The sequence below is a fragment of the Eutrigla gurnardus genome (assembly GCF_963514095.1).
Source record: "Eutrigla gurnardus genome assembly, chromosome: 12".
In the NCBI taxonomy this organism is placed as follows: Eukaryota; Metazoa; Chordata; class Actinopteri; order Perciformes; family Triglidae; genus Eutrigla; species Eutrigla gurnardus.
In genome coordinates this window covers 8015024-8026956 of record NC_139926.1, presented here as the reverse complement: position 1 = coordinate 8026956, position 11933 = coordinate 8015024, and the positions used below count along the sequence as shown (strand labels likewise).

At 42.5% G+C, this 11933-nt stretch overlaps 1 protein-coding gene across 1 annotated transcript in view; it reads left to right on the top strand.

The window, feature by feature from the left end:
* The window catches only part of vwa8 (von Willebrand factor A domain containing 8), a 59998-nt gene that overhangs the window by 14463 nt on the left and 33602 nt on the right, over positions 1-11933 (top strand). The window contains exons 14-21 of the mRNA XM_084023557.1: positions 6-119; positions 1876-2068; positions 6395-6472; positions 6548-6663; positions 6785-6885; positions 7635-7741; positions 9838-9909; positions 10866-10942. Of these exons, the coding sequence (XP_083879683.1) occupies positions 6-119; positions 1876-2068; positions 6395-6472; positions 6548-6663; positions 6785-6885; positions 7635-7741; positions 9838-9909; positions 10866-10942 (858 nt within the window). The remainder of the gene's footprint in view (positions 1-5; positions 120-1875; positions 2069-6394; positions 6473-6547; positions 6664-6784; positions 6886-7634; positions 7742-9837; positions 9910-10865; positions 10943-11933) is intronic.

Sequence of the window (11933 nt, the reverse complement as noted above, 5' to 3'; positions counted from 1 at the left end):
CCCAGGTTACTCCATGACAGGGAGTTGGATCTGTACGATGGGACCAGGCTGCTGAGGTGGGACAGATACCAAACGCTAAAGGAACAAACGCAGCTTAATGACCAGCAACTGCAGGAGAGGTACACACACACACACACACACACACACACATACACACACACACACTCACCTACACAAACACACACACACAAGTTTTACGGGTGATATGTGGGAAAGGTCATGAGCATTTTAGGACCTTTTCTTAATCTATATTTGTGTCAACTGTGGAAACATGACAGCTGTGGTCCCTGGCTTTTCATACACAACAATAACAACATTCAGCATTAGAGCCACAACAGGAAGAAAGACTCAGTGAGAGAAAGGGAGAAACGAATGGAGAGGGAAGCAGAGAGTAAAGACCAAAATGGTACACTAAGTAAACAAAGAGATGGCAGGAGACTGACATTCAGATTTGGGAGGCTAGCATGTTTTAAAGGCTCCATGTCTGACCTGTACGGAGTGCACAGTCTTCCATGATGCATACTGCTTATATGTGTTGAATCTTACGCCTCCCTTCTGGATTACTGTGCATGTCATCCAACTTATTCTGAGCCTTCTGGCGGGGAGGGAGTCTCACCAGATGTTCGGACTGAAAATAGCCCAAAGTTAAAAGAATGCTTGTGTCTGCAGTGGTGGGGAGTGTTAAAAAAAATGGTCTAGGAAGGCCAGTTTTAATTATTAATAAATGTGTTTAAGGCTTATTAGATACCGGAGCATGTACAGTGGTTTATAAAACTATGACAAAGCATTTTGCATTGTTTTGCTGCATGGCATTGATATATTGTATGTGAATGACCGATGTTTGGTCTTGACCTTAACTGTTCCCTGTGTTTGTCTCAAAATGTGTGTGTGTGTGTGTGTGTGTGTGTGTGTGTGTGTGTGTGTGTGTGTGTGTGTGTGTGTGTGTGTGTACATGCACGCTTAAAACCCACCTAAGCTGGCAGGAAGGATGTTTGTGGTGGGGCGTCTGGGCTGAAATAAACCCACTTCCTTTTCCTCCACTTCTGTGGTCAGACAAAGTGTGTGTGTGTGTGTGTGTGTGTGTGTGTGTGTGTGTGTGTGTGTGTGTGTGTGTGTGTGTGTGTGTGTGTGTGTGTGTGTGTGTGTGTGTGTGTGTGTGTGTGTGTGCATTACAATACAGGTCTTGGTTTTTCTCTCAATATACAGTTCAGAGATGGATGAGAATGAACCAGCATGCTCGTGCAGATGCTTTGTCCAACTCCTGCTGAGATTCTGACAACTCCTGCTTGCAACTTTGTTTGCCCCTTCAGCCCAATTTCACTTCAGGCGGTAGATTAAAACATTATGGATCGTGTCCCTGTTCCCATGATAGATAATGTTGTTTCCAATAGCAACAAACAGAAACCACATGCTGGAGCATCTTGTTACCATTTCCAAATCAGATTTGAATTAGATGGAAATTTAGTTTGTTATTTATGTTTAAATTGAATTTATGTAACTGAAGAGACAGCAAGAAAGGGGTTTTAATACATGGGATAAAGTGCGTATTTAAGCCCAATAATAACAGCCTCTGATAACTTCATATATGAAAACTCTTACCACGGACTCATCCAGCAACGATGATGATGATTAACGCCCGCCTCCACATCAGTATATACTATATCCTGTTGCATTGTGGTTGTTTCTGTGGGGTGATAAACATTGGCGTTGTTGTGCTTTCAGAGGGTCCCTGACATAGATTAGGTGGGACACACAGACACAAATCAATAAGTGACACCTTGTGCACCTGTGCTCTTCATCCATTTGAACAAGGCTGAACAGATGTTCAGGTGTGTGTGTCTTCCACTGCTAATGTGTAATTGTGTGTATTTACAGGTCAATCATCCCCATCCATCCATCATTCAGGGTGCTGGCTCTGGCAGAGCCCCCCATTGTGGGTGCTAGTACAAGCAGCAGCAGCAGCAGAGGTCAGCAGCAGTGGTTGGGTCCAGAGCTGCTCACTATGTTCCTCTACCACACTGTCACCCCTATGGCCAAAGCAGAGGAGATGGACCTCATACAGGGACTGGTGAGACATACACAAACATGTTTAAATAAAATCATTTCAACAAGATTACATTTCACAGGAGGGACTTTGTACACAAACTTGTATCCAACTGGTAAAGATGGGAGATTATATTTAAGCTACAGGAACTTCTAAAGCAGGGGTAGGCAACCTCGGGCATGCAAACGCCACCATTGACATACTGGTTTCTTAGCCATTAGCACACTAGCAATAAGTGTGTAAGAGAGTTCTTTTGGATGCTGGGTTAGGGTTAAGTGCCCTCTTGTCCTCCCATTGGCGGATGCACAGTCTGTTATTTATGGTAGTTTGATTGATTCCCCCCCCCCATCTGCTTTCCTTGAAGACCCGCCCTCCTCTGCCTCAGATTGGCTTTCATTTTCTTTGCATAATAATTAATTGTATTGCTGATGAACAAGATTGGTGGAAGGTTGGTTAATGGGCATCATTCACTAATATCTTTAAGTTATTTCTTAAATTTGTTTTTAAGATAGTTCCTAAGAAAAGTCCACGTCAGATTCATGATGTTTTCTTAAACCACAGAAATTTTTGACATCTGCGTTCTTATCTTGATGACTCCCACGTCCTAATTAGCATATGTAAATGCCCTGCCAATGCCCATGAAAGGGCATGAGACTGCTGGGCATGAGACACAGTACTCGCACACAGAACTTGAGAAGTAAAGTTGAGAGGGAAGTAAAGAACGTTAAAACCTAAATCTAAAGACAACTGGCCTCCAAACTTCAGTCGTTCTAAAGTGGAGGAAGCCGACTGCTGCAGGAAGTGAACAGCAAACGAGCTGTTATATTCTGTAGCGTCAGTAGTGGATATAAAATAACACTAAAACAAGATGTATGAGATGCTATTACTCGTTCAGTGAATGCTCTATCCGGAGAAGGAAACACAAACGATAAAGTAAAATAAAAAATGGAAATCAGCTCCCCACCTGCCGTGTCCAAACACATTCAGCGTCCTATTAAGATGCCGATTGTGTGCTCTGGAGCGAGTACACGTGTACCGCTGATTGAACGACAACCCCGGGTGAGTCTGACGGTTGGTGAATGGTGTCATATACCAGGGGGCCAGGGCAGATCCTGCATATCCTAATGAAATAAGTCATTATGAGAATAGAGCCCAGTCTTGATGGAATTTATAATGACTAACTCAAAGATGCCTATATGAGCCATGCGTCTCCAGCAGCTCCTTTTTCCATAAAAATATGATTGTAATTTTAATCCGACAGTAGTACACAACTGTAGACTCGAAGAAAACACAATGACCAATTATTTTGTACAAACACTCTGCTGTTCAGTGTGATGACGATGGCAGCCTTATGTATAGTGCTGTCATATACAACTATAATGTTAATTATGGGAGAAAACAGTTTTTTTAAATGTTGTCTATATGGATGGAATGATATTACAGATCCATTGAAAATCAAAATGTTAATGTTGTCTCCCAGAGACGTAGTGACCTCATGTCTTACACATGGAGCTGTCTCAGAGACCAAGGACCACCGTATCTGCTAAGAACAATAAAACAACCCTTTGTACAAGCAGGGAAAGAGTCATGAACATGTGTTCAGCCTAGAATGAAGATATCTGAATATATCATATCATATTACACTCAACAAAAATATAAACGCAACACTTTTGTTTTTGCTCCCATTTTTCATGAGATGGACTTAAAGATCTAAAATTTATTCCAGATACACAATATTACCATTTCTCTCAAACATTGTTCACAAATCTGTCTAAATGTGTGATAGTGAGCACTTCTGCTTTGCTGAGATAATCCATCCCACCTCACAGGTGTGCCACATCAAGATGCTGATCTGACATCATGATTAGTGCACAGGTGTGCCTTAGACTGTCCACAATAAAAGGCCACCCTGAAATGTGCAGTTTTGTCTCACAGCAAAATGCCACAAGCATTGAGGGAGCGTGCAATTGGCATGCTGACAGCAGGAATGTCAACCAGATCTGTTGCTCGTGCATTGAATGTTCATTTCTCCACCATAAGCCGTCTCCAAAGGCGTTTCAGAGAATATGGCAGTACATCCAACCGGCCTCAGAACCGCAGACCACGTGTAACCACACCAGCCCAGGACCTCCACATCCAGCAGGTTCACCTCCAAGATCGTCTGAGACCAGCCACTCAGACAGCTGCTGAAACAATTGGTTTGCATAACCAAACAATTTCTGCACAAATTGTCAGAAACCGTCTCAGGGAAGCTCAACTGCATGCTCGTCGTCCTCATCGGGGTCTTGACCTGACTCCAGCTCGTCGCCGTAACAGACTTGAGTGGGCAAATGCTCACATTCGATGGCGTCTGGCACGTTGGAGAGGTGTTCTCTTCACGGATGAATCTCGGTTTACATTGTTCAGGGCAGATGGCAGACAGCGTGTGTGGCGTCGTGTGGGTGAGCGCTTTGCTGATGTCAATGTTGTGGATCGAGTGGCCCATGGTGGTGGTGGGGTTATGGTATGGGCAGGCATCTGTTATGGACGAAGAACACAGGTGCACCAGTCAGTATCTGGTGGTCACACCAGATACTGACTGGTTCTGAGTCCCCAGACCCCCAATAAAGCAAAAAAAATGCACATTTCAGGGTGGCCTTTTATTGTGGGCAGTATAAGGTACACCTGTGCACTAATCATGATGTCAGATCAGCATCTTGATGTGGCACACCTGTGAGGTGGGATGGATTATCTCAGCAAAGCAGAAGTGCTCACTATCACACATTTAGACTGATTTGTGAACAATGTTTGAGAGAAATGGTAATATTGTGTATCTGGAATGAATTTTAGATCTTTAAGTCCATCTCATGGAAAATGGGAGCAAAAACAAAAGTGTTGCGTTTATATTTTTGTTGAGTGTATATTTTTCTCCAACAGTGGTATCATAATTAAAGTTGTTGTGGCACACTGATTAACAATGACATTTAAAAATATGGCGATTCATATCCAAAAGGTCGCTGACCCCTGGTCTTAAGGGGTCAGCGACCTTTTGGATATGAAGTTTGTTAACAAATTGGTGTTAATTGTGTCTGCGGTCTTACAGCAGCTTCTAGAATTGTTGTCAATAACCGTTACTTGCTTCTCTGCAGTTTCTGTAATTATGTCATCTTCTATTTCTTGCCTCAAAGCTTTTGAACTGTTGCAAATAGTTTTGTCGGAGACATGAAAGCTTCCAAATATGAAAGAGTGCTCTATTCTGGATGCGGCCTTCTGATGTGTGATTAAGTAGTTGGACGGTGTGGAGACGCGATGACTTCTGTGTAGGGTTTAAAAGTGCAGGGGCTATTACAGGGTAAGGAAAATCATATTTATATGCAGTGCTCCTTTCAGCCTGGACTCCATACAAAACAAACTGAGTTGGTAAACAAGGTTTAGTGCAGGATGTGACAGTTCATTATTGGCCCTCTGTGTAGCTCAGCAACAGGAGTTTTTTTTCCCAAATAAATAAAGACTTGGCAGTGATACTGTAAGGTGTGCTGTAAAAACGTCTTAGCCTGACACACACACACACACACACACACACACACACACACACACACACACACACACACACACACACACACACACTCACTTGAAACAAAAGAAATACTGACCTTGTTTGGCCATTCACTGGGATGTTATGTTGTTGGGATCACCTGATTTATATGTTTTGGTTGTTGAAAGTTAAGCTGGCTCAAGCATGAAGTGTATTTATCTGTGGTGACTCTAATCTTCAGGCTGTGGTGTGTGATTTACTTGTGGAAATGTGCCTTTTGTATGACATTATTACACGATTATTTAATTGATTTGTTTTTGTTGGGGTGTTAAGATGGTTACCAGGTCTTCTTGAATTAATTTAATAGAAATTCCCGATAACTACCGAGAATCTGGAGAACAATAAACTGGCGATTTTGAACTGTTACTCATGTTCATGTGATGTGCAAAGCACTCCATTTATATTATTGTTTCTATTATTTTGCCCACCCAATTTATATCAATGAGGGGAGGCTGAATATCCTCTTTGTATAGTGTAATATTTTGAGGGATTATCTTTAAATTTAATCAACACATCTAGAAAACAGTTTCAACAACAAGGTCAAAAACGGGAAAAGCAATCTTGAAGAATTGAATTTGTGGGCTGTTGTTAAACACAGCCCCTATTTACTTCTCTGTTTTGAAGAGGCAAGTTTCCTTCCAATGCAAGGTAACACAGAGTGAATAATTGATATTTAAATGGTGATGTTTTTGGGTGAATTATTCCACTTTTCTCCTATTCTAAATATCATCCTCTCCATCCTTCCTTCTTTTTTTCTTTTTCTCTCACGTCTTCAGGCTTGTAATGTTCCAAAGGAAGCAGCAGAGCAGCTACTGCACCTCACTCACAGTCTCCGTAAGACGAACGACCCCACAGTAAGTGCGCGGGTTTGTGTTTGTTTACATGTGTGTGATCCAAGTCATTTATTTGTGTATGTGGTGTGTCTCCAGGCACAGTCTCTGGCCTCTTCTCTCTCCACCAGACAGCTGCTGAGGATCTGCCGCCGTCTCTCTCAGTACCCTGAGGAGAGCATCGCTCACGCTGTCAATAAGGCTTGTCTCTCCAGGTACACACAAATACACACTCGAATGCCTAGTTTCTGGGTTTATCCGGGTTGGTAAACATGTTGTCCCTTTTTTGGTAACAATATAATTGTATGCATCAGTGATGAATTATGTGTGTTTTAGGTTCCTGCCCAGCCTGGCCCGTGCCTCTCTTGATAAAAGCCTCGCCAACTGCTCCATACAGGACACACCAGATCCCGCTGAACACACTCGTGATTTCAGCTGTAAGCCCTGCTCACATTTATTCAACTCCTCAGTATTTATAAAGGCATTTCACAGAAAAAATGGAGTTTATTGTTAAATTAGAAGATGGTTGAGTAGTGTCAGATGTTTCTGTGCTAAAAAATGCATAAATGACCAATCATGTTTTTTTGTTATATTGCACATTTCATACGACTGGTGTACACTCGATGTGCTTTTGGATCAAAAGCAGTAAAATAATATGCAAATGTACATGTAAGATGTTATTTTATATTATGTAATATTGAGGTGCACCCCCAGCGACTATCCTGTCATTTATATTGTCAATTTGAATATGATGCATTAGAAGTCTCTATTATGAATTGGGATTAAACTGTGGGCTCAAAGGTTAAAGAAGCCAGTGAAAGTCAACTAATTCAATTCCAACATGGCATAATATTACACACACACACACATGCAGTCCTGTCTATCTTTGTGACGTAGCTTGGAATGCAAGAGAATATTCTTATTCATAGAATTATTTGATTCAAGCAGCTGTTTGCACTTGTAAACACCCTGTCACAATTATAAAGGATGATTTGGATGTAAACAAGAACAGAACCTTATGAGGTTTTACACAAGCAGTGAAACTTCCAGATGGAGCACTGAGATCGATTTAAAGATCACAAGCCGGAGGAGTGAGGAGAAGAGGAGGCACAAAACCGAGAAATGTGAAAGGCCTTATGTTTAAAGTGACACATGCATAGTGACTGCATCCCCTGTATTCCTCTAGGTTTGGTAAAGGATGGTGTGTTGACTATCGGCAATGTGTCTTCTCCCGTGTACAACGCCAGCGAGAAAATGAAGATTCCTGACGTGCTCTTCTATGATAATCCACAGGTAATAACACACTCATTCACTACCGAATACAGTTAGCGAGATGCAGATCTGTCCAAACCAAATCTGTAACTGCAAGACAACATTGCACCAATCATTGTGTGATTATTCAGTGTGCCCAAAAAATACATTCATTTCCAGGACATGACCCAGACCCAGAACATAAGGGCAAAAAGATTACAGTAAAAAATAATCCGCTGTATTTGTTTATTTTCTCTCAAACCGAGAAAGCTCACTCTGTGTTTTCTTCACCACACAATACTCATAGCATCATTCATTCAAGTGAGGTCATACAACAACGCTGATCCTTTTTCCCTCTGTCTTCCTTGTTGATATTAATATTCCTCTGTCCTTTGTTACAGTTTCTGACATTATTTCATCATGAAGGATATTACTTTTCGTTCTGGTCTTAGCTGATACTTTCTAGGGCTTTGCTCTTTGTTGTTTTCTCTTGGTCTCTTGGTCAGATATACACTGGAGTTTCAGATTCTAATCTCAGTCCTGGCCCAGTGCACTCAAACTGACCTCTGATTGCTGTTATTGACGGATTTTATTGGATAGGCCAGCAGCAAGAAAACAAAAATTTTTTATGTCATTGAATGGTTATGGCAAAGTTGTAGTTGTGACCGTTGTAACAAACTTAAGATAATGAGGATAGAACCTGACATCCAACTCTTTTAATGAGTTACGGTAGGCTGTTCAGACAGGATGGAAGCAGTGAAAAGTTGGGTACGGTGGGAGTTTGACAGTTTTTGGTGGTGTTGCCAGAGTTCGTTGTGTTGGAATACTTAAAGCTCAGTTTTGTGTTGTCTAATAATTTTACGATGCCATGCCAGAATATTAAGTGGATAGTTGTCTAATAGTTGAGGTGCAGCCCGTTCAATTTCAAAGATTGGTGTCCCCATTACTCAACCTCAGGCATGCACTTAACTAATGGCACACTAGCAATAAAGTTCCAAGAGAGTTTTTTGGAAATGCATCCTCATCCGGATGCCAAATTACCTCTTAAATGACTTCTTTCCTGCAAAGGCAACAAGTACCAGCCAATCAGAGGCAGAGTAGGGCGGGTCTTCGTGGTATGCCATGGCTATTGCTTGGCCTGTTATTTACAGGCAGCTGTGGCTCAGAGGTAGAGTCCTCCAATCGGAAGATTGGCGGTTCGAATCCCGGCCCCTCCAGTCTGCATGCTGAAGTATCCGTGGGCAATATACTGAACCCCCAATTGCATGTGATTGTATATGAATGAGTTAGATAATATTAGTTCCTGATGTGCCGGCGGCTCCTCTGCCATCAGTGTATGAATGTGTGTGTGAACGGGTAAAAGTGACTGAATGTAGTGTGAAGTGCCTTGAGTAGCTAGTTAGCTAGAAAAGTGCTATATAAATGCAGGTCCATTCGTCATTACAGTAGTTTGATTGACTTTTTTCGCCACCCGCCTTACTCTGATTGGCTTGTACTGTTTGCCGTCAGGCAGAATTGAAGTTATTGATTTCAAATTACAATGTCTTGATTAAATGTTGTTATGCACGTTGCCTATATGGATGGAATAACATTATAAATCTGTTGTTGGTATCATTCTTAAAGTTATTGTTAACCTTAACGTTGATATGGCACAGTGATGAACAAGAACATCTAAAAAAGCTACAAATGGTAAAAAGTTGGCGACCCCTGAGCGAAGGAAATGGCGCTCTGGCAATACTGATGGTGCCATGTGACCCAGATTTATCTCTTTCCCACTCTCTTCCTCTCTGTCCTCATTCTGTGCCTTTTTCTCTGCACGCTTGTACTGGAGACTGAAATAAGGGTGGATGATGCTGAGATAGGATGAGCGCAACATGAATGCCCTACTTTCTCAATGACCTGTTTTCCGTCTTCAGAACAGAAGCACAGTTGTAAAAAGCATGAGGAGCAGAGGGGAGGAGAAAGCAAAACAATCCTGGTGGTTTCAAGATTACTTTTATCTTCAATCAGGGACAACAGTACTGTTTTTTTCATAATATGTGAAATGCAATTTGCCACAGTGGCCATCTGGGTTCAATTGTCTGTGTGTGAGTCCATGAAACAAATGTCTTAGTTTGTCTGTTTAAATCTCTTGGCAGCACATGATGGTGATGGAAGACATGTTGAAAGACTTTCTTTTAGGAGAGCACCTCCTCTTGGTGGGCAACCAGGTGAGTGACATATCAAAGTGCTTGTTAAGTGTAAAATACTGATACTAAGTCCCCCGACCCATGAGCCCTGTTAAGACTGGCCTTCAGGAACCTTTTTCCAAAGAGGACCAGTCACTGTCAGAATCCCACTTTGGTGTCATGTCAAATAACCAGCTTAGACTTACGTCTCAGTGAAGTCCGCCACACACGTCAGCCCTGTTTGAGCGTAGAGGGAAGAGTTATGCAACAAGCTCCCTGCACCCTGATGTCACCCCCACACCCACCCGCTCACAGCTCAACGGGGGCATGAGCAAGCATATATGCCCCAGTCAGGTCGTAATGTGCAGGAGAAGGGAGTGAAATTGAACATTGTTCCCAGGAAGGTCTGTGTGTTTGGGCATCAATGTTCATGTGTACGTGCGCATGTGAGGGAGACTGAGTGGGAGAAGCTATTTGCAAGTCCGAGTACACGACCATGCATGGGCGAAGCTGAGACATTAGGAGCTGTCAGGGCGGCTTACTGGACGGCTGACAGACTGGCCGAGGGACTCGGAGCCATCCAGGGGAGGCAGGCTCTGTGGGAAGCCAGTGGGAGTCCCAGAAAACAGCCCCTGTCAGAACGTAGCACCATCAAACCGGGACACACTCTGCTCTCCCTGCCAGCCACCTCTTTATCTCTCTTTACAGCCTGTGTTACTGAAACACAATTGGTGCATTAAGATTAATTTCATTGGGTTGCGCTGGGGTGTATTCCAGAAAGCTGAGTCAACCAACTCTGAGATGGGCAACTCTGAGTTTCCGGTTCCAGAAAAGCTGCTCTGAATTACCATGGTAACTGACCCTCACTCTCTTTCTGGAACGGAAAACTCAGAGTATCCCTCTTCTCAGGGTTAACAGATTCAGAGTTTCAGCAAAACCTGCTCTCTGGAACACAAACCCCCGGTTGTCTAATGTTTTGTTTTTGTGCCCTTCCATAGGGCGTCGGTAAGAACAAAATAGTGGACCGATTCCTGCATCTTCTGAACAGGCCCAGAGAATACCTACAGCTGCACAGGTGAGAAGAACCCATCTGTTATTTCTAAGTGAACAGAAATGTTTGAACCCAAACACTTTCTGACTTGGCCACCTCGAGAAAAGGTGCTGCACCCAGCTTTTTTCATGAGGGGATCTCTTTGCGAAGCTCAGAAAAGCGCTGGTGACGTCACTCGAGAAAACCAAGGGAAAACAATTTTGGGCTTTGGCTGTCTATCCTGAAATGTATATGTCAGACAGACAGCATGATAACAAAGACCAGCCGGGCAGACACTGAATGTTGCCGGGAATTGTTGTGCTTCTTGCTCCAACCTTATGGCTGTCAGATTGAGTTATGAAAGCTCATCCATAAAAAGTATGAGGCCAAGCATCCTTTGGTTGCTGCTCATGATGTCAAACAAACAGAAGTAAAAGACGATGCTAGTCAAGCATGCAGTGGTGATATGTTTGCATAGAAACATAAAAAAAGTGTAAAGAGTAGTAAAATGAAGTAAAGTAAAGCATAGATCCTGTCTCAATGTTTTCAGCTTCTCCTGGCAGCTTGTCTTTTGTCCCACTTTCTCATTCTGGGTCACTGTCTCAAACTTTCTCTGAATATCATCTTCTAAAAAAGCATAATAATTATTTTTCAATTCAGTGTCAGTCACGGGGGCTTATTTTAATCTAACTTGCACATCCAGGTTTGGAGTTGTCCATGTCTTGTTCACCAGCTGGCAGCTGTGGAATAACCCCAAACCCAATTATTAATTAGGAAGGGGTTTTTAAAATGATTTTTTGTGCATTAAAAGCTCATATACTTGAGAGGTTATTTTCAGAAGCAACAATCACATGTTTTCCAATAGGAGGAACACAGAAACCCTATTTGAGGGAGATGTGAGCGGCCAGCATTTACTCTCACTACCCGGGCCAGCCGCCCCATCAAAGGGTGTCGAGAACTATTTTGGTTCTCATTAAATTAGGCCGTCCTTCACCAGAACAAGGACTTCACAGGCCCATTTTAAAGAACTATTTGA